Source organism: Schistocerca nitens, chromosome 4, assembly GCF_023898315.1.
Source record: "Schistocerca nitens isolate TAMUIC-IGC-003100 chromosome 4, iqSchNite1.1, whole genome shotgun sequence".
In the NCBI taxonomy this organism is placed as follows: domain Eukaryota; kingdom Metazoa; phylum Arthropoda; class Insecta; order Orthoptera; family Acrididae; genus Schistocerca; species Schistocerca nitens.
The window spans coordinates 971,094,447-971,118,467 of record NC_064617.1 but is presented as its reverse complement, the minus strand read 5'-3'; the positions used below and the strand labels follow the sequence as shown (position 1 = coordinate 971,118,467).

General features: G+C 46.0%; 1 protein-coding gene across 1 annotated transcript in view; it reads left to right on the top strand.

The window, feature by feature from the left end:
• LOC126252732 (proton channel OtopLc-like) overlaps window positions 1–15,959 on the top strand; it is a 318,240-nt gene extending 302,281 nt beyond the window's left edge. The window contains exons 11-12 of the mRNA XM_049953634.1: window positions 6,590–6,724; window positions 14,220–15,959. Of these exons, the coding sequence (XP_049809591.1) occupies window positions 6,590–6,724; window positions 14,220–14,573 (489 nt within the window). The 3' untranslated portion in view covers window positions 14,574–15,959. The remainder of the gene's footprint in view (window positions 1–6,589; window positions 6,725–14,219) is intronic.
• The last annotated feature ends 8,062 nt before the right edge of the window (window positions 15,960–24,021 follow it).

Here is a 24,021-nt window from a genome sequence, read left to right as displayed (position 1 = left end):
CACTGGAGGCGGGCTGCACGATGTTGGGGCGTGAGCGGAAGACGGCCTAACGGTGTGCGGGACCGTAGCCCAGCTTCATGGAGACGATTGCGAATGGTCCTCGCCGATACCCCAGGAGCAACAGTGTCCCTAATTTGCTGGGAAGTGGCGGTGCGGTCCCCTGCGGCACTGCGTAGGATCCTACGGTCTTGGCGTGCATCCGTGCGTCGCTGCGGTCCGGTCCCAGGTCGACGGGCACGTGCACCTTCCGCCGACCACTGGCGACAACATCGATGTACTGTGGAGACCTCACGCCCCACGTGTTGAGCAATTCGGCGGTACGTCCACCCGGCCTCCCGCAGGCCCACTATACGCCCTCGCTCAAAGTCCGTCAACTGCACATACGGTTCACGTCCACGCTGTCGCGGCATGCTACCAGTGTTAAAGACTGCGATGGAGCTCCGTATGCCACGGCAAACTGGCTGACACTGACGGCGGCGGTGCACAAATGCTGCGCAGCTAGCGCCATTCGACGGCCAACACCGCGGTTCCTGGTGTGTCCGCTGTGCCGTGCGTGTGATCATTGCTTGTACAGCCCTCTCGCAGTGTCCGGAGCAAGTATGGTGGGTCTGACACACCGGTGTCAATGTGTTCTTTTTTCCATTTCCAGGAGTGTATAATTAATCAAGTAAAACAAAGTTTCGAGTCGCTGTTTCAAGAAATGAACGACTTAGGGAAGGAACTACAATTATTCAGTACTCCTTTTTCCGTTGTACGTAATGACGTGGCACCTACAATGCAGTTGCAACTAACTTAAAAAAATTCAAAGTTGTTAAGGTACGGGTACTACGGTTGTTCGAATTTGTCTCAGTGGTACCAGAATGTAAAGACAGAAAATTCTCCAGTCCACATAAGAATGCAGCTGGGATTATGTGCGTATTCTCTGCAATGAAGAGGATAAAAACTAAAAAGTCAATGCTTCAGGCCTGTACATCGGTGTATTAAATATCACCTGCTGTAGGTGCAGTTGTCTTCTTCTAACTAGTCCGTAAAAAAATGTCAATAAAACTGCTGTTAGTTGTACAAGGGTTACTTGTTAATTTGTTTTGCTCGCCACTGCCACGCAGCCGACTGATCCCTTATCGACTGTTGCATTTTTGTGGTCTTTAGTTTATAATTCTGAGACTAATTTCACGCAGATGAGTAACTAGGGCGATTTCACAAACAGCCGTGCTCGAAGCGGGGTTCAGAATGCAGCTGCAGTTCCCTGTGACGTCACGTCCAGGCCACGCATATGGCCCCTGCAGCCGCTTGCCCCATTCAACCACTGCCCGCGGCCGAGAGGCGAGCCCCGCGGGCAAGTGAACGCTCCCCTGCTCACGAGCGTGCCCTCGAGCCGGAGGAGCCCGCTTTACGACCAGAGACCACATCGGTGCCAACGATGTTACTTCATTCCAGTGGCATTGTCCCCGCCGGCCGCGGTGGCCGTGCGGTTCTGGCACTTCAGTCCGGAACCGCGGGACTGATACGGTCGCAGGTTCGAATCCTGCCTCGGGCATGGGTGTGTGTGATGTCCTTAGGTTAGTTAGGTTTAAGTAGTTCTAAGTTCTAGGGGCTGATGACCTAAGATGTTGAGTCCCATAGTGCTCAGAGCCATTTGAACCATTTGAGCATTGTCCCCTTAACAGTGTTGCGAGGCAAGGTGGCGCAGTGATACAACACTGGACTTGTATTCTGGGGACTGTGGTTAAAATAGCGCGTCTAGTTTTGCTCCTTCTCCAATAATCTCTTCGTCTACGGGATGTTAAATGCTAATCCTTTTCCCCCTCCCTCCTCCTTCATGAGGTTAATATGGACCATAAAGTACTTCTCTGTAATCTGTCGATATGAAACGCTGAATGCGTAGTCCGCAAATCCAGTTGTTGAAACAGATATTAATTTCTACGTACTGTTCGGAGCGTGAGTCCCGGTTTGAATCGTGAGCTGGAATCTGTGTCGAGCCTAATAATGTACGTCTTCGTAAGATTGTTTTCGGCGACCACTCATTTTTATAGTTTCGGTATGTCACAGGGCTTACACACAGAGCCCGGAAGTAGTTTCAACAGATTGTCCGACATACACTACGTGATCAAAAGTATCCGGACACCCCCAAAAACATACCTTTTCATATTAGGTGCATTGTGCTGCCAGGTGTTCCATATCAGCGACCTCAGCAGTCATTAGCCATCGTGAGAGAGCCGAATGAGTGCTCCGCGGAACTCACAGACTTCGAACATGGTCATGTTCAAATGGCTCTGAGCACTATGCGACTTAACGTCTGAGGTCATCAGTCGCCTAGAACTTAGAACTAATTAATCCTAACTAACCTAAGGACATCGCACACATCCATGCCCGAGGCAGGATTCGAACCTGCGACCGTAGCGGTCGCTCGGCTCCAGACTGTAGCGCCTAGAACCGCACAGCCACTCCGGCCGGCGAACATGGTCATGTGATTGGGTGTCAGTTGTCATACGTCTGTACGCGAGATTTACACACTCTTAAACATCCCTAGGTCCACTGTTTCCGATGTGATAGTGAAGTGGAAACGTGAAGGGACACGTACAGCACAAAAGCGTACAGGCCGACCTCGTCTGTTGACTGACAGAGACTGCCGACAGTTGCAGAGGGTCGTAATGTGTAATAGGCAGGCATCTATCCAGACCACCACACAGGAATTCCAAATTGCATCAGGATCCGCTGCAAGTACTACGACAGTTAGGCGGGAGGTGAGAAAACTTGGATTTCATGGTCGAGCGGTAAATGCCAAACGACGACTCGCTTGGTACAAGGAGCGTAAACATTGGACGATTGAACAGTGGAAAAAAGTTGTGTGGAGTGACGAATCACGGTACACAATGTGGTGATCCTTTGGCAGGGTGTGGGTATGGCGAATGCCCGGTGAATATCATCTGCCAGCATACGTAGTGCCAACAGTAAAATTCAGAGGCGCTGGTGTTACGGCGTGGTCGTGTTTTTCATGGAGGGGGCTTGCACCCCTTGTTTTGCGGGGCATTATCACAGCACAGGCCTACATTGATGTTTTAATCACCTTGTTGCTTCCCACTGTTGAAGAGCAATTCGGGGATGGCAGTTGCGTCTTTAAAAACGATCGAGTACCTGCTCATAATGCACGGCCTGTGGCGGAGTGGTTGCACGACTGTAACATCTCTGTAATGGACTGGCCTGCACAGAGTCCTGACCTGAATCCACACCTTTGGGATGTTTCGGAACGCAGACTTCGTGCCAGGCCTCACCGACCGACATCGATACCTCTCCTCAGTGCAGCAATCCGTGAAGAATGGGCTGCCATTCCCCAATAAACCTTACAGCACCTGACTGAACGTATGCCTGCGAGAGTGGACGCTGTCATCAAGGCTAAGGGTGGTCCAACACCGTACTGAATTCCAGCATTACCGATGGAGGGCGCCACGAACTTGTAAGTCATTTTCAGCCAGGTGTCAGGATACTTTTGATCACATAGTATAGCTGCTATCTCATTCAGACGAAATATTACAAATGGGTGAGACTTTGAAACCACACTATCCTACAAAGGTCACTGCATAGTCATATACACTAGCTGACAAAAAGTATCCAGACACCCGTACGTGACGCGGACTTGCCCATTAGACGTCGCCAGATGCGGACCCGCCAGTATAAAAGGAAGTGTGAACTATTGTGTTGTAAGTGGAGAAGCAGTAATCGCAGAATGCGTCGATATGGAGAGCTCAGTGACTTCATATACACTGCTGGCCACCGTAAATGCAACACCAAGAAAGACAAGAGGTAGCACAACAAAATTTATTTTGCAGATAACATGTTGACCAAGTATCAAATGATTACGTTTACAGACGTCTGTGACATGTGGTTCCTGCCAGAATCAGTAGCCAGAGTAGCCGCCATTGTTGGAGATCACCGCTGCCACACGTCTCGGCATTGAGTCAAAGAGACGTTGGATGTGTTCCTGGGGTACAGCAGCCCAAGCAGCTTCCACACGTTGCCAAAGATCATCTGGTGTGGCAGCTGGGGATGTAATCTGGGTCACTCGTTGAGCAACCATGGACCACATGTTTTCTATCGGCGAAAGACCCGGAGAGCGAGCCGGCCAGGGAAGGAATTCAATCTGGTTATTGACGAAGAACCTTTGGACAATGCGTGCCACGTGTGGTCGCGCATTATCCTGTTGAAATATGGCTTTGGCCGAGGCCTGAAGGTACGGAAGGACAACTGGCTCCAGCACCTCGGATATGTAGCGCCGGCTATTTAAAGTACCGGCAATGCGTACTAGAGGCGTGCGAGAGTAATATCCAATACCGCCCCATACCATAATACCCGGTGCAAGACCAGTGTGGCGGTGCATAATGCAGGTGTCCAGCATCCTCTCTCCACGGTGTCTCCACACTCGAATCCGACCATCGTGGTGCTGCAGACAGAAGCGTGCCTCGTCAGTAAAGACAACGTCATTCCATTCTGCCGTCCACATCCGTCTGTCATCACACCATTGGCGACGGAGACGTCTGTAGTTCTGCGTCAATGGTAGACGAAGCAATGGACGTCTTGCGGACAGACCACTCTGCTGTAAACGGCGTCGAATGGTACGCGCAGACACTGGATGATGCGTTACAGACGCAATGTGCTGTGCTACGGTTCGGGATGTCACTGAGCGATCCGTCACTGCCATGCGCACAATTTGCCTATCAGCACGTGCAGTGGTGCACCGAGGTGAATGCGATCGACCACGTCGGTCTGTCGTACACTCCTGCATCCAACGGTCAGATATCCGCATTACAGTTGTTTGGTTTCGTCCAACACGACTAGCGATTTCTCTGTATGATAATCCACAATCTCGGTAAGCCACTATCCTTCCTCTGTCGAACTCGGATACTTGATCAAAAGATGTTCGCTGTTGTCTACGAGGCATAACTGATCGTCTTGTGAAACAACCACAAGGTAAACACACGTGCTGAACGTACACTCGTCGAAATCGCCAAGCCTTAAATGGCGCTATGAGGTGGCGCCACAGGCGCGCGTGATGTGCGTCTGCGCTGAAATTCTAATCAGTTGCATATCTCATCGCTGCAAACTCATGGTGTAAATTTGACTTGATTCGGATGCTTCCTTCAGGGTGTTGCATTTACGGTGGCCAGCAGTGTATAAGTAACAAATCCACCAGGGACATTACAACCCATTTCGTGCTGCCCAAGTATACTGTCGGTACTGTGATTGTGGAGTGGACACTCGAAGGAACTACCACAGCTAACCAAGACCAAACAGACCTGATGTATGCCACTGATGGATAGGAATCGTCAGGAATCGCGGAAGGTAGTTGTAGAGGATCACACGAAATCGGTGGACGGAATGGTTTTTGAATTCTAAAGTGTTACCAGCAGTCTAGCCAGCACAGTGGTTGTGCTTAGGGAGTTATAAATAATGGGCTACAAAGATTTAGCAATTTCTTAAAAGCCACAGATTTCTGTCGTCAAGGCTGAGCTACGTTTGAGGTGGTGTAGACAGCGACGCTCTGGATGAGCGGAAACGCGTGATTGGGAGTGACGTATCACGCTACAGCTTACAGTAATCTGACAGAAGGGTTTAGATTTGGCGAATGGCCGAAAAACGTTAACATCCATCATCTGTAGTTCCAACAGTGAAGTATGGAGGGAGGCAGTGTTACAGAATGGGGTTACTTATTGTGGTTAGGGTGTGTTCCTCTTATTGCGCTTAAGAAAACACTACGTGCCATGGGATGTGAACACAATTTAGAGCATTTGTACCGCTTACTGCAGAGTAATTGTTTGGTAACGGTGTCTGCATTAGCATGAGAAATCACTCTGTCATAAGGCAGAATATGTCAGAGGATGGTTTGTGGACAGTGACCTGAAATGGACTAGTCTGCCCAAAGTCCCGAAACGAACGCAATGAAACATCTTTGGGATGAGTTAGCACTTCGGCTTTGCTCCAGACACCAGCGTCCAGCATCACTACCATCTATGGTTTCTGCTCTTGAGCAAGAATGGGTTGCCACCCCTCAACAGACATTCAGGCGCCTTACTGAAGGTTTCCCCAGAAGAGTGCAAACCGTCATATAGGCGGAGGGTGGATCCTTCCTTGTTAGTGTCCAGTAATAGGTGTCTGGATATATTTGAACAGATAGTGTACATACATAGCCTCAGAGACTTGTAATTTTCCGCTTCAATGTGGTTGTAGCTGCCTGGAACGTTCCCTTCGAAAATTTCCAAATCCCTACCGGGCACTAGCGGCAAATCAAGTATAGAAATCCGAGACAGTCAGTGGAGCGTGCTCAAATGGTTAACAAGTACAAGCCTTACTCGTGACGGGTCAAGTCTTGCTTTGGAAGTGTGGTCCACCAGACCGTTTCTATCCGTCAGACAGTTTCATTATCGAGTACTGTACGCTGTAGAGTAGATATTTCGTTGTGGATTTTAACCAAGTTTGAGCCAAGTATCTAAAAGTAATTACAGCAAGGCACATTTTTCTTTTGTATACTTTTTTCACTCACAGACGGTTAAGGCACCAAAATATGTTGCTATAGTTTTTTGTTGATGATTGACAGGTTCGCCAACTGAAGTACGACGGCTGCCGGAACCTGGAGCTGGACAACATCCTGCTGGTGGGGGCGCAGACCGGCATGTTCATCTACAGCACGTTCACCATCATCGGTGGTCACTTCACCATTGAGAAGAACACGGTGAGTTACGCGTCGCTGCACCAGTACCGTCCTATGAATCAAAAGTAGCGGTTCTCAGCAGCGTGAATGATGCGAAAAGAGCGATCAGTGAGAAGCGGTTGTGCAACATAGAAAACCGACTTCAGGTCACATAGGTGCACATAAGAACTTTTTGACAGGGTCATGAAATACGTACACTGCTGGCCACCGTAAATGCAACACCAAGAAAGACAAGAGGTAGCACAACAAGATTTATTTTGTAGATAACATGTTGACCAAGTATCAAATGATTACGTTTACAGACGTCTGTGACATGTGGTTCCTGCCAGAATCAGTAGCCAGAGTAGCCGCCATTGTTGGAGATCACCGCTGCCACACGTCTCGGCATTGAGTCAAAGAGACGTTGGATGTGTTCCTGGGGTACAGCAGCCCAAGCAGCTTCCACACGTTGCCAAAGATCATCTGGTGTGGCAGCTGGGGATGTAATCTGGGTCACTCGTTGAGCAACCGTGGACCACATGTTTTCTATCGGCGAAAGATCCGGAGAGCGAGCCGGCCAGGGAAGCAATTCAATCTGGTTATTGACGAAGAACCTCTGGACAATGCGTGCCACGTGTGGTCGCGCATTATCCTGTTGAAATATGGCTGTGGCCGAGCCCTGAAGGTAAGGAAGGACAACTGGCTCCAGCACCTCGGATATGTAGCGTCGGCTATTTAAAGTACCGGCAATGCGTACTAGAGGCGTGCGAGAGTAATATCCAATACCGCCCCATACCATAATACCCGGTGCAAGACCAGTGTGGCGGTGCATAATGCAGGTGTCCAGCATCCTCTCTCCACGGTGTCTCCACACTCGAATCCGACCATCGTGGTGCTGCAGACAGAAGCGTGCCTCGTCAGTAAAGACAACGTCATTCCATTCTGCCGTCCACATCCGTCGGTCATCACACCATTGGCGACGGAGACGTCTGTGGTTCTGCGTCAATGGTAGACGAAGCAATGGACGTCTTGCGGACAGACCACTCTGCTGTAAACGGCGTCGAATGGTACGCGCAGACACTGGATGATGCGTTACAGACGCAATGTGCTGTGCTACGGTTCGGGATGTCACTGAGCGATCCGTCACTGCCATGCGCACAATTTGCCTATCAGCAAGTGCAGTGGTGCACCGAGGTGAATGCGATCGACCACGTCGGTCCGTCGTACCCTCCTGCATCCAACGGTCACATATCCGCATTACAGTTGTTTGGTTTCGTCCAACACGACTAGCGATTTCTCTGTATGATAATCCACAATCTCGGTAAGCCACTATCCTTCCTCTGTCGAACTCGGATACGTGATCAAAAGATGTTCGCTGTTGTCTACGAGGCATAACTGATCGTCTTGTGAAACAACCACAAGGTAAACACACGTGCCGAACGTACACTCGTCGAAATCGCCAAGCCTTAAATGGCGCTATGAGGTGGCGCCACAGGCGCGCGTGATGTGCGTCTGCGCTGAAATTCTAATCAGTTGCATATCTCATCGCTGCAAACCCATGGTGTAAATTTCACTTGATTCGGATGCTTCCTTCAGGGTGTTGCATTTACTGTGGCCAGCAGTGTATTTAAAGTCGTGACAGACGAGATCCAACTGCAGCTTCAAGTGACATGACCATTAACAGTCTGCCGATGTTAAACGAAGATATATTCGAATATATCGTCTTTATAGCCTCGTATACTCTCTTTGATGTTGCTGGTTAAACGTTTTTTGTAATTTAACCGATTAATCACGTTTGTAAGACACCTATGTATTGTTTCATATCTAGTAGCCTAGATGGCTAACGCATTTATAGAAATTATGGCAGTTCAGAATCTACTTTATATTAGTTACATGACTCATTAACAAACCAGAAAGTAGGAATTTTGGTGGTGTACGTAAAGTTGATGCAATATTACGCACGATTACCTGTCAACTGAATTTACGGTTACCAGACGATAATTACTGCTGGTACATTTTCACGACACGACATTTGAGAAGCCACCTCGCGTTTTATGGTGTATGGTACTTTACGTACACTACCATTCCTGCCCTTTCCTGTTCCTTAAGCTTCCTACGAGCATGAATTTCTCTGTCGTAATCACTTCCCGATTTGTTTGTGGACGGAAGCAATACATTGCTCGAATCGTCATGAAACCTATGAGTTCGGAATTATAATAGTAAACTTCTCTGTCATGCAAAATGCCTCTTTTGCAGTCTCTGAAGTTCTATGAGACACTTCATGACGCTCTCGTGTTTCCTAAACGAACGCATAATGAAAGTGACATTACTGTTTACATTTTCTCAGTCTTTTATAACAATCATGCCTGGTAGTGCGCTCGGGTTCCCGGGTTCGATTCCCGGCGGGGTCAGGGATTTTCTCTGCCTCGTGATGACTGGGTGTTGTGTGATGTCCTTAGGTTAGTTAGGTTTAAGTAGTTCTAAGTTCTAGGGGACTGATGACCATAGCTGTTAAGTCCCATAATGCTCAGAGCCATTTGAACCATTTTTTGAACCTGGTAGTGGATCTCAGGGTGACGAGAAATACTCAGAAATCGATTTAATAGCGGGTTTGTAGGATGCAGTTGTTTGTATGTGTTCGTTCCAACTTGGCACTTCAGACGCATATACTCCGACAATTTTCGGTTAATGAACCATGGACCTTGCCGTTGGTGGGGAGGCTTGCGTGCGTCAGCGATGCAGATGGCCGTACCGTAGGTGCAACCACAACGGAGGGGTATCTGTTGAGAGGCCAGTCAAACGTGTGGTTCCTGAAGAGGGGCAGCAGCCTTTTCAGTTGTTGCAGGGGCAACAGTCTGGAGGATTGACTGATCTGGCCTTTTAACACTAACCAAAACGCCTTTGCTGTGCTGGTACTGCGAACGGCTGAAAGCAAGGGGAAACTACAGCCGTAATTTCTCCCGAGGGCATGCAGCTTTACTCTATGGTTAAATGATGATGGCGTCCTCTTCGGTAAAATATTCCGGAGGTAAAGTAGTCCCCCATTCGGATCTCCAGGCGGGGACTACTCAAGAGGACTTCCTTATCGGCAGAAAGAAAACTGGCGTTCTACGGATCGGAGCGTGGAATGTCAGATCCCTTAATCGGGCATGTAGGTTAGAAAATTTAAAAAGGGAAATGGATAGGTTAAAGTTAGTTATAGTGGGAATGAGTGAAGTTCGGTGGCAGGAGGAACAAGACTTCTGGTCAAGCGAATACAGGGTTATAAATACACAATCAAATAGGGCTAAAGCAGGAGTAGGTTTAATAATGAATAAAAAAGGGGAGCGTGGGTAAACTAGTATGAACAGCATAGTGAAAGCATTATTGTAGCCAAGATAGACACGAAGCCCACGCCTACCACAGTAGTACAAGTTTATATGCCAACTAGCTCCGCAGATGACGAAGAGATTGAAGAAATGTATGATGAGATAAAAGAAATCATTCAGATAGTGAGGGGAGATGAAAATTTAATAGTCATGGGGGACTGGAATTCGACTGCAGAAAAAGGAACAGAAAGAAAAGTAGTAGGTGACTATGGAATGGGGGGAAGAAAGGAAAGAAGAAGCCGCTTGGTAGAATTTTGCACAGAGCATAACTTGATCATAGCTAACACTTGGTTCAAGAATCACAAAAGAAGGTTGTGTACATGGAAGAACCCTGGAGATACTGAAAGGTTTCCGATAGATTATATAATGGTAAGACAGAGATTTAGGAACCAGATTTTAAATTGTAAGACATTTCCAGGAGCAGATGTGGACTCTGCCCACAATCTATTGGTTATGAACTGTAGATTAAAACTGAAGAAACTGCAAAAAGGTGGGAATTTATGGAGATGGGACCTGGATAAACTGACAGAACCAGAGGTTGTAGAGAGTTCCAGGGAGAGCATTAGGGAACGATTGACAAGAATAGGGGAAGGAAATACAATAGTAGAAGAATGGGTAGCTTTGAAAGATGAAATAGTGAAGGCAGCAGAGGATCAAGTAGGTGAAAAGACGAGGGCTAGTAGAAATCATTGGGTAACAGAAGAGATACTGAATTTAATTGATGAAAGGAGAAAATACAAAAATTCAGTAAATGAAGCAGGGCTAAAAAGGAATACAAACGTCTCAAAAATGAGATCGACGGGAAGTGCAAATTGACTAAGCAGGGATGGCTAGAGGACAAATGTAAGATGTAGAGGCGCATTTCACTAGTGGTAAGATAGATACTGCCTACAGGAAAATTAAACAGACCTTTGGAGAAAACATACCACTTGTATGAATATCAAGAGCTCAGATGGCAACCCAGTTCTAAGCAAAGAAGGGAAAGTAGAAAGGTAGAAGGAGTATATAGAGGGTCTATACAAGGGCGATGTACTTGAGGACAATATTATGGAAATGGAAGAAATGTAGATGAAGATGAAATGGGAGATATGATACTGCGTGAAGAGTTTGACAGAGCACTGAAAGACCTGAGTCGAAACAAGGCCCCGGGAGTAGATAACATTCCATTAGAACCACTGACAGCCTTGGGAGAGCCAGTCCTGACAAAACTCTACCATCTGGTGAGCAAGATGTATGAGACAGGCGAAATGCCCTCAGACTTCAAGAAGAATATAATAATTCAAATCCCAAAGAAAGCAGGTGTTGACAGATGTGAAAATTACCGAACTATCAGTTTAATAAGTCACAGCTGCAAAATACTAAAAAATGGTTCAAATGGCTCTGAGCACTATGGGACTCAACTGCTTGGTCATAAGTCCCCTAGAACTTATAACTACTTAAACCTAACTAACCTAAGGACAGCACACAACACCCAGCCATCACGAGGCAGAGAAAATCCTTGACCCCGCCGGGAATCGAACCCGGGAACCCGGGCGTGGGAAGCGAGAACGCTACCGCACGACCACGAGATGCGGGCGCAAAATACTAACACGAATTCTTTACAGATGAATGGAAAAACTGGTAGAAGCGAACGCTGGACATATCAGTTTGGATTCTAAGTCAGTGCAGTCAAAAGATATGGCCATTTATGTCACAAATTTTGATACCCGCAAACTCGCTCATTAAAACGTATAGGTTTTTTCTTCCTGATGCAGAATCTTGAAATTTGGCAAGGTGAAAAGTTTTAGAATACGATTGAAGGAAATAATCAGAAAATCGTTAATTTAGAAATGTTGTTGTTGTTGTGGTCTTCAGTCCTGAGACGTTTGATGCAGCTCTCCATGCTACTCTATCCTGTGCAAGCTTCTTCATCTCCCAGTACCTACTGCAACCTACATCCTTCTGAATCTGCTTAGTGTATTGATCTCTTGGTCTCACTCTACGATTTTTACCCTCCACGCTGCCCTCCAATGCTAAATTTGTGATCCCTTGATGCCTCAAAACATGTCCTACCAACCGATCCCTTCTTCTAGTCAAGTTGTGCCACAAACTTCTCTTCTCCCCAATCCTATTCAATACCTCCTCATTAGTTACGTGATCTACCCACCTTATCTTCAGAATTCTTCTGTAGCACCACATTTCGAAAGCTTCTATTCTCTTCTTGTCCAAACTGGTTATCGTCCATGTTTCACTTCCATACATGGCTACACTCCATACAAATACTTTCAGAAACGACTTCCTGACACTTAAATCTATACTCGATGTTAACAAATTTCTCTTCTTCAGAAACGATTTCCTTGCCATTGCCAGTCTACATTTTATATCCTCTCTACTTCGACCATCATCAGTTATTTTACTCCCTAAATAGCAAAACTCCTTTACTACTTTAAGTGTCTCATTTCCTAATCTAATCCCCTCAGCATCACCCGATTTAATTTGACTACATTCCATTATCTTCGTTTTGCTTTTGTTGATGTTCATCTTATATCCTCCTTTCAAGACACTGTCCATTCCGTTCAACTGCTCTTCCAAGTCCTTTGCTGTCTCTGACAGAATTACAATGTCATCGGCAAGCCTCAAAGTTTTTACTTCTTCTCCATGAATTTTAATACCTACTCCGAATTTTTCTTTTGTTTCCTTTACTGCTTGCTCAATATACAGATTGAATAACATCGGAGAGAGAGACACATAACACGAAAACGTTGTTCTTTTGTCATTTGTTACCTGACTTCAAAATTGAGATTAAGACATTCGCTTGAGTTTTGGAGCCGCGTGGGTTAGCCGTACGGTCTAGGGAGTCTTGTCGCGGTTCGCGCAGCTCCCCTGTCGGAGGTTCGAGTCGTCCCTCGGGCATGGGTGTGTGCGTCTTGTCCTTAGCATAAGTTAGTTTAAGTTGGATTAAGTATTGCGTAAGCCTAGGGACCGATGACGTCACTAGTATAGACCAACAGTCTTTACCACAAATTTCCAACTTGAGTTTTGGAGTCTATGGAAGTGATACATTGCCAGTATCAATTGTAATAGGTTGCCCGGAGCGGGTGACGTGGTCGGGGTTGTAGGGCGTGGCTGGGTAGAAGAAGGTGGCTGTTTTTAGCAATCTTCCTCTTTATTGTTGCATCTTCCAATACATTTTCCGGCAGCTCAGCCGAACCGCCCGTGTCGTGGAGGATACGTGCTGATGCACGCAGCCCTGGGGAACGCGACGCCTCGCTCGGTCAGTGGCTGCGCAGGCGGTAGGAGGTTCGGCCCTGCTTGCCTGCCTCCTGCAGACGCTGCAGCTCGTGACGACGCGAGGAGTCGCCGGTGCAGCATTGGGCAACGCCCTCTACTGGCCGGTCCTCGGGGTTGGTTCAAATGGCTCTGAGCTCTATGGGACTTAACTTCTGAGGTCATCAGTCCCCTAGAACTTAGAACTACTTAAACCTAACTAACCTAAGGACATCACACACATCCATGCCCGAGGCAGGATTCGAACATGCGACCACAGCGGTCTCGCGGTTCCAGACTGTAGCGCCTAGAACCGCTGGGCCACACCGGCCGGCGGTCCTCGGGGACAGCGCCACAGATGACGACGACGTAACAGCGACCAAACGCCCAGTCGGTCGAACAGAATGCCGACGCCCATCTCTGATGCCCTTAAATAGTGCAGACCGCTGCTGAATCCGCCAGTTACGCGGCGGTATGTTTATTAGAAGGTTGTCAATGAGTTGGCTAATGCAACCGTGCCAGACGCAGCTCGCGCCTGCGTAATTCTGCTAATGCTGCGTTCTGGCTGTTGATGGCTGCCGTGCACGTACACACATACCGACACTCGTTGCAAAACTGTGTCACCTGCATAACGCACCGGCCAGCCTTCGTCCGCCGTCTGCCGTGACGCTGGCGCATCGCGCACTGAAACACACTAAATCACAATTCCGCACCATATTTCCTACAAATAACCCCTTGTCCTCTACACAATGGCGATAATAGGCAAAACCTTCGAGTCTCGGAACGAATGAAATGTCTGTCGAGATAATGAAGTTTGTACGGAACGCTCCTACCGGCATTTGGCACTTGGTCAGTTTACTTGTTGTACCGCGGTTGCTGTGATCTGAGCGCCAGCTGAGGTGGAGTTGTCACGCTGTCCGCAGGTGCTGGTGCTGATCACGGCGCTGGCGTCGCTGGTGCAGACGACGTGCCAGACCATGTTCGTGCTGGACGCGTCGCGGCGCTCGTGCGCCACGCCCGACCAGATCCGGCGCAAGCCGGGCCGCGAGCTGGTCACCTTCCTGCTGGTCACCAACCTCGCCATGTGGGCCATCAACACGCTGGAGAAGTCGCGCGCCGAGTCCCACCCCATCCAGCTGCACTTCTACGGGCTCTGGGCGTGGACCATCATCACGCACGTCTCCATGCCGCTGGCCATCTTCTACCGCTTCCACTCGACCGTCTGCCTCTGCGAGATCTGGAAGCGCGCCTACAAGATGAAGCCCACCTACATGTAACCACTCCTGCGGCGTCACTTCCTCGCGCAACAGGCTGCCGCCATTTTCACTTCTCACGCGAGGGTGTCGCGGCGAGTGTGACGCTCTTCGGGGACCGCGAGGTCTCGCAGGTGTAGGCCTGTATCTCGTTCGGATGTCACTGCAGCCCCCCTAACAGTATTGTGGCAATACGTGTGTTCTGCTGGACAGTATCAGTATTCATTGCCAGTCCCATAACGACTATAAGTAACTAGTCCCAGTGAAGAATTCGGCTGCTCTCAAGCATCTTCCATATGGCAAAACTAACATCGGAGTGTAATACTGGTACATTCACTTGGAGTACTGCTAGCCACTCCCGCTTTGGCAGCTATATCAGTAGAGAGAGACAGTGCATCTTGATTACGGGCCTTAGAAAAATTTTCACGAGTAACTGTTTCTCCACGACGAGCGGTAATGTATATAAACCTGGTGGATGGATAATAGATCTGCCACGGTTTTTACCTGTCTACGGGGAACGTAAAGCAACTGAGGACTTTTTTAGCTTCTCGGCAACAGCCGCAGAGGGCTTCGGCCTCATACGCTACAGCATGAGTTTTGGACGGATTTATGCGACATTTTTCTCTGACCTTACAAGCATATTACCTCATATCTGCAAGTATTCAGTGGGAACAACAGAAAATTATAATTTTTCATACAACCATTTTGAAATATTTTTCGTAGTGACTTGTAATATCATCTTCATTTTAGACCGTTTTTCATTCGGGTGCTGTTCAAATGTAGCGAACAGTCATCGTGGAGTACGTTAATTATTTTTGACATATTTACGTACTTTAAGGTACTAGTATCCCCTATCTATGATATTCTAAATGCTCATGTGTTCATTGAATGTTACCTGAAGAAGTGTCAATGCTCACATTTCCTCTACGTTCTATATCAATCATACTCTGTTAGTAAGTAAGTGTTACTTTCTCTAGTACTAGGTGGAACTACAGTGGTCTGTAAAGTATTTCATGACAAAGCAACTAATCGCCTCCTGAAATGAAAAAGTGTATGAGTGAATTGTGTGAGCAAAGGATTGAATGCCTCAATGTAGGAAAGCAGAGTTTTTTTCTGCACACGCGAACTTTGGAGAAGAGCACAAATTTTACTATAACAACAATTATGAACCGTATAAAGCAAAACCGCGTGCCTGTTGATTAATGCATGTCTGTGTGTGCGTGAATGTTGAGATTAGTATCAGAGGCAGTCCTTAGTGTGATTAAGCCTATCGTGGCTTTCTTTGCTGCTATTTAAACCCTTCAGTAACCGTGACCGAACTTAGCGAAAACTAAACGTGAAAATGCTGTATTTTTCGTAAAATAAAAATTGTGTATGTCAAATCGGCAGATAATAATTAATAGTTCATTCTCCGCGGCTTAGCGATGTAAGTGAAAACATGCATTTTACCTACTTAGTATCTGCTGTATACTGCCGAACTTTGCACATCTTGTCGATCGAGCGAGGTGGCGCAGTGGTTAGACACTGGACTCGCATTCGGGAGGACGACGGTTCAATCCCGCGTCCGGCCATCCTGATTTAGGTTTTCCGTAATTACCCTAAATCGTTCCATGGTAGTTCCTTTGAAAGGGCACGGCCGACTTCCTTCCCCGTCCTTCCCTAATCTGACGAGACCGATGACCTCGCAGTCTGGTCTCCTCCCCCCCCCCCCCCAAAAAAAACACCCCAACATCTTGTCGGCGATCCCGTAGATGTTGGAAAGTATATTGCTCACTGTTCTGCATCACACACTCCGAAATGTCGAGTATTCTCGTCTGTAACAGTAGTAAGATGGCGGTGATCATGACGACGAGCAAGGGAGATATTTCCTACAGACTATGAAAGTCCTGACTCAGGAGGTTGTGGGTTTTTATGACACGCACGAGCCCGGCTCCATATCTGGTAAGATAGCGTGAGGACTGTCACAGAGGATCCAGTTCCAATTCGTGGTACCATCAAAAAGATTTTTTCCCCTCCATGTACATATGGAGCGATCTTCATTCACACTAATAGGGACAATAGTGGAACGCTTGAAATATTAGAAGAGGTGCCAGTTTGGAACGCAGACGAAAACGGCGAGGAGAGGAGCGAGGTGACAATATGAAACTCCAGTACTGCCAGCTGTTGACATGTTAGTCAGAGTAGCTAACAGCGGATGGGAGCCACTGGGAACGAAGTGAGCAATAGAGGGAGGGTCTTCTGTTTTATTTTTCCTCTTAATCTCTGTATAAGCACGTCCATTCTGTTTGCGTCCTGAACCTGTAATACTAGCAACAAAGGAATTAATTCGCTGCAATCTGTACTGATTGCAAGAAGCAGTAGGTGACATCCTTCCCAGTTCTGAGTTAACCGTTACTTAAAAAACCAGGAAGATGGACCAGATGTGCAGTGAATTCATGCGCTGCAGTAGCTGTTGTTTGCCTAGGTCTCCAGTAGTATTGCCAGATCGTATTTCCAGAAAATCAAAAAATAGGGACTGATGATTTAAAAAATCGGCGGGACAATAACATTCAGTATGGGACAAAGAAAAAAAAAGAGCACGCAAACGTTCAGTCATTAGATATTTTTCCTTATATTGTGAACTATGTTGGTACACTGGTAAAGCTGTACTCAGAAGTAATGTTCTGTTCATCAAAAGGCTGGTAACAAAAAAACCCGACACATTTCAGCATAAATCAACAAGGTATTTAAACATGAATAATCGTCTCTTAACGTGTATAGTCAACATTTAGGCTATGCGCGCAGACTCAGCAGTTTTGAGGCCACGTATGATGAACACACCCGATATAAGAATAAAACAACCAGCAACAAGTTGCGACGCGCGCATATTCTCCCGCTATTACTATCGAGATGAATCGGCAAACCCTGGAATCGCCGGCTTCTGGTGGCAAGTGGGCGAAGCCGCCGACACGCTGTACAGGATGTCACAGGTTCGAATGTGGCCTCGCTCATGGATGTGTGTGTTCGCCCTTGTGTCTGTCATGATGTGTAACGTAGTGTGTCAGTACCACGAGTGAGTATTTTTGCTGAAAACTAATTGCCGAAAATCGGGACTGGTAATTAAAATAAATCAGCCGTAAGCCCTGAAACCCCCCTACCGCACCATAATCTAATTTACTTACTTGCCGGTTTCGACGTATTCAAAAACTCGTTTTGGAACTGAATTGTATTCGACTATTTTTAAAGTGAATAACCATTATATTCAGAAGTATTAGCAACGCCCAAAACTCGTTACATTAAGCGTTCGGTGTAAGCAGGACGTATCACAACACACCTAAAAATCGGGATATCACGCTAAACTCGACGAATTTGGCTACACTAAAATCCTCGTACCTTGACAGTGATTTATGGGGTGCAGCCCAGATTGGTGTAAGGGAATTCGTTTCCTAATATTCGGTTCAGACTTACAACAAGAAACATACAGGGCTTAGTTAATATGTGTCACAGATTGTACGAGTGCTTGGCGAATATTCTCTACGACACAGTTTAAAGCGGTGTAAGACCGATTCGAGCAAATGTTCGAGCTGAGATGCCTTTGTCGATCTCTGAAACTATTCACTGACCTTTCGTCCCCACAGTGGCTCGAGAGCTTTCGATGCAGTTAACGATTTATCTGTGAAGATGACTCCCATGCAGGGGGACGAAACGTCATGGACTAGCTTCATAGGTCGACAACGGCTGCTCAGACCGGGAATTACAACTGAACTAGATTTACATTATATTATCTAAGTTTCAGAAATAAACCACTTTCAGCAGCATATGACCTTTTCTTTTTATCTACACATCTTCAGGTATAAATCTAAGATATAGGAAACATACAACCCACATTATGATGAATGCCGGATACCTATCCTAATAATCTGTACTCTGTGACAACCAATATGAAATAATCAACCGTTAGTAAAACATTAAGCTCATGATACTGGTAGGCGGGTCAGTCAACCTTCTCAAAATAAAACGCTGTCACCTACAACAGACAGGGCATCATAGATCGGATTGACCAGTTGGACAATTGAGATTTTGAAAGCGCGTTTACCTACAACGAAAAGAACAAAATAAGAAAACAGAAAAGGTAAAAAGTCTCAGTAACATTGACAGTCCATGGTTAAGAAAATTCACTTCATACCAGTAAGCTTGGAGAGCAACCATCGGATCGCCTCGTCCTGCAGGGCCATACTGCTGCTCAAATGCTCCTGTGTGATGCTGTTGCCACTGCATACACAGCGGGGAATATTACAAACACTTTCGCGCGTATCCAAGTATCATGGGAATGACTGAGGCCCCCCTTACACAGCACAACGGTACAAACTACAAAATAATTCAGCTTAAAAAAACGTTAAAACCAAGTAGACCAGGCGCAAGACCAATAACCAAGCAGTCAAAAAACTGATTATGTCCTTGAAAGGTAATCAGAGTTGTGTGTGGTGATGTCTTAACTCTATCTGATATTATCTGAGAGATCCGTGTCTAGCAGTGGATAATTGTGATTGAAAAAATGGGGAACAAAGCCGAATAGTCGTAAATTAACATTTAATTGTGGCTGTCAACACTGCTGCCACATGATTTCGCTTCAGTTCCTGCACCGAGCGTTAGCCGTGATAGCGCAATGGACTCTAGCCGTGGAGGTCAGTTTCAATCCCAGATGGGAGCAAAGATTTTTTTTTTTCGCTCCAGTCCCTCGAGAACGACCCATCCAGCCTGATATCAAACGAACACCGGTGATCTTTCCTGGTCTTTAATCCACCTGTAGTGAGGCCACGAGCTTGCGCCACAGATTTTACCTTTTGACCCGAACCAAGCGAAGTGGCAAAGTGGTAAGTCACTCGACTTGTATTGGAGAGGGCGGTGCTTCAAATTCCGAGTTTGCACGTCAAGATTTAGTTTTTTCGAGGTTTCCGTAATTCGGTTAAGGGGGATAGGACGTCAAACGGGCCGACTTGGAGCAGGAGAGGCATCACAGGACATTTTAATTTCAACTGTCTGCAGGGTGTTACACGTTCCTCTACTGTATGCAGTACAGAATGGTGTAGAATATGTTCATATCCTTCCGCATTTAGCATTTTCTTAAGGGGGGGGGGGGATAGGACGTCAAACGGGCCGACTAGGAGCAGGAGAGGCATCACAGGACATTTTAATTTCAACTGTCTGCAGGGTGTTACACGTTCCTCTACTGTATGCAGTACAGAATGGTGTAGAATATGTTCATATCCTTCCGCATTTAGCATTTTCTTAAGGGGGGGGGGGTATGACGTCAAACGGGCCGACTAGGAGCAGGAGAGGCATCACAGGACATTTTAATTTCCACTGTCTATACTTTTACAAATAAATTCATAAAACTTTGTGAGCATCACCAGGAGGGATTCAGGATCCACACTCATTGCAGTGGAAGTTCGAAAACATAACAAAATAAACTTTTTTGTGGGTGAAAATTCATCATTTTTTCACTTACTGAGGGCTGGATTTGTTGCTATAGGTACACTTTTCTTCATAAGTTAGAGAGATTCTTCGATGAATTTTGCACAGCATACATACCATACTTACAGGTGCATGAAACTCTAGAATTTATTTAATTTATGAAAAAACGAATGAGCTGTTGTATTTTAAACTTCATGTTTAGAAAAAACACAAATTTTGTAGTTAATTACCTCAATTTTTACCACAGTTTTAATAGATTTGGAAAATTCTTGAGTATCATACACCTTTAGGTATGGTTTGTATGCTGTGCAAAATTCATCGAAGAATCTCTCTTATTTATGAAGAAAAGTGTACCTATAGCAACAAGTGCTGCCATTAGTAAGTGAAAAAATGATGAAATTTCACATGTAAAAAATTATTTCGTTATGTTTTACAGCTTCCACTGCGAAGTGTGTGAATTCTGAATCCTTCCTGGTCATGCTGACAAAGTTTTATAATTTTATTTGTAAAAGTATAGACAGTGGAAATTGAAATGTCCTGTGGTGCCTCTCCTGCTCCAAGTCAGCCCGTTTGGCGTCCTACCCCCCTTAAGGTGAATGCTGAGCATGGCAAGCCCGATTTCTTTCCCCGTTCTTCCCCCGTCCTTGTGCTCCGTCTAAAATGATTACGTCGTCAACGGGACGTTAAAGCCCAGTCTTTCTTCCTTGTTACTTTGGTACGTGACTCGCCAGTGTTCTTCAACGGGCTTTCTCGTCTCTGTCAGTACACACTATGGGACTGAGTACCAATGAGAAAATAAGCGTATAATAGCAAGAGTGGTGCCCCAACTGCAATTCCTGCCTTTTGGAATGGAGTTCACGGAACACTGAATGAACGCTTAGCGGTGCAGGAAACTAAATAGCGGCAAGAGATGTTTCACGGCGGCTCCAGCTCTCGACAGCCACTGAAGGAGCGTCGACAGTTCTCGAGCTTTGTACCACCGGCGCTCAGGCGCGCCAACGGCAGCTCGAGTGCACCTGCTGAGGTGGTGTGAGGAGGCGGTTGATGTTGAGGGTGAGGGTGAGAATGCGTCGTGGCTCGCTCGCCGGTGGCGTATTGACCTGTGCTATGAATAACGGGCCGCTTTATCGAGCGCGGCAGCCTCTGTGCGTAGGCCTGCCTTGCCTACACGTGGCGCGGGCACGGTCGTTTACCTGGGCGGCCACGTGCTCGCGCGTCGCCAACCCCGCAGCCGCGCACTCGCCACACAGCAACCTATCGATTATCGAGGTTAATGCGGTCTCTAATCTTCACGGGTGACGGAAAAACGCGGGTTATGTGTAACACCTTAATCTGAAACAGTCGATCTGTTGTAATTCTAACTTCAAGGAACTTAACAAAAGGTTGGAATAATTCAGAGTTCGTTTTAACGACAGTCTGACCAGGTTGGAATCCAGAAATAATCGAAATAAGAATTTAAGTTAAAAGAATAGTACTGTCGTAAAAACAGGTTTTTTTAAAACTTCCTGGCTGATTAAAACTGTGTGCCGGACCGAGACTCGAACTCGGGACCTTTGCCTTTCGCGGGCAAGCGCTCTACCGACGTTTTTTTTTTTTTTTTTCATCTGCTCGGGGCGGACGTCGTAAGACACCCGTTTAAGTTCGTTGTTGATCGAATAACTCAGTTTTTTTATGACAGAGGGCACGTAACCCTCTGACCGAAGACTGAGCTATCCAAGCACGACTCACGCCCCGTCCTCACAGCTGTACTTCTGCCAGTACCTCGTCTCGCAGGAGAAGTTTGGAAGGTAGGAGACGAAGTACTGGCAGAAGTAAAGCTGTGAGGACGGGGCGAGAGTCGTGCTTGGATAGCTCAGTCGGTAGAGTACTTGCCCACGAAAGGCAAAGGTCCCGAGTTCGAGTCTCGGTCCGGCACACAGTTTTAATCTGCCAGGAAGTTTCATATCAGCGCACACTCCGCTGTAGAGTGGAAATTTTTTTCTACATTTTTTTGCTAGTGTACCATCACTCACCAGCGGGAAATCCTGCAGTGCCGAGAAAAACATCGAATGTGTGAGCGTACAACCTTCGACAGTTCTCTCTCTACATTGGCTCACTCACTTCAACAGGAGTTCTTCAGGAGGCGGCATAGTTTCCTCCCTCGTTCTCGGTAGCCTTATCTTACTGCTTCAGTATCGCCGACAGCGAGGATGACACAACCCCAAAACTTTTCGTTATATCCTTTCTCTCCAGTTCACATACCACGGACTCAATAACCTGCTTCTATTCAGTGGACGTTTACACACTTTACGTCTTTGAAGTCACGTTTTATGACTACTACGTGTAGTAAGTTATGCAAACAGAAAGCCGGTCGCGATGAGTAGAACCACAAAAGAATTTGCAAAACAGTTCGAATTCCGAGGGTTGAGTAGCCACTTACTTCGAGTAACAAAATGTTAGCGGGGTGGTCTGTCATGACAATCGCTCCGATCTTTCGAGTTTACTGAAGCGCACAGGATTTCTTCAATTTATCGAGGATTTTTCAAGGGACTATACAGGTAGTTTGACTTAGGGAGAAATTCGATTTATCGAGACACGAATTAGCTCGAGTCCAATGTACGTACTGTATTAACTAAACATGTCACATTTAGAATTCTACTGCATTACTTACGCGTCACTCGACTCGGACAAGGCGTTGGAAATTATCGGCCTTCAGCTGCTAGGGAATGCGCTAGGCAAACATATAAACAGGAAATCATCCCTGAACATATACCTGAAGATGAAATTAGGAACAATCAGGGTTTCCACTACTTTTCAGAGGATCAACTTAATGACTTTTTCGTGACCTTTCCATTACTTCTTTAGTTAAAGTCATGGCCTTTGGAAAATGTGCGTGGTACAATGAAAGAAACATTTTTAATGAACCTGGAAGCCGGTTGAAATGATAGCTGAATGTAATAATCTCTACATCACTTTAACTTGTGTCGTCATGCATAATGTAGTTATGTATGACAAACAGTACACAGTTCGGTAAATGCTACAAAAATTGTCATCTCTCACCTAGGATTGGGTATGGCTATTTTCAAATATATTTATCATTAAATCATTTAAAGTACAACTGTTTTAACATATTAATGTACCAGAAACGTACAGTTTCCCTTAAGACAATATAACAATTACGAAAGTACAAAATTTGTGTTAAATTTCACGGTAAAAGATTATGTTTGTTTCTTAGCTAAGCTTCTAACTGCAACAGCTAAATTTCATCTCCATCCTTTGCCTATTTTGCAATTATTCGTTTTTCATCTTTGAGCTCTTATTTCTTGAATTGTTCTCGTTTAAGACTGGTCACTTTATTTTCGTGAGATTTCTTCCCATTTAATACTTGTAATTTTTTGATGAAACATTCTTCACATTCAGTACCATTGAGTTTATAATGCCACATTCAGTACTTTCTCACTATTAGGTTAACTGCCAAACAATTTGGCACGTCTTTCTGCAACAACTGTATCATCTTCTAAATTTTCACCTGAAACTTGTTTGCTAAGAGAAAAACCACTTTCAACTGCAGCATTTCCTAGAAACATGCACTACAGCTTCTGTATGAATCAGAAGAAGTCATGGTTTACACTTTGCAGTAAATTCAGCAGAAAATGATGAAGTTTGTCCTTCTTAGGACTGAATTGTGTTGGTTGTTTTTCAGAATATTCACTTAAATTAAGATATTCTCTCTTCAATACGTCAGCTGTTCATGGAGTATTCTTTTCCAGAATTTCTCAAACTGGAGCTCTGCATAACTTAAGATGAGAAACATAAGCCACCCTTGACAATCTTTATTTTCAAAGAACGCTTCTCAGCCAAAATTTTCAATACAGATTTTGAAAAATACCTGTGCAATATTATGTTTTGTTAAATGGACTGCTGGATACAACATTTTTGGCGTTAGTGTTAACTTGCTACTCCCTCCTAGAACCGCACTCGACTGACTCATAGAACACAATTCAGGACCATTCACTTAATTTCAATAATTTTTGATTAC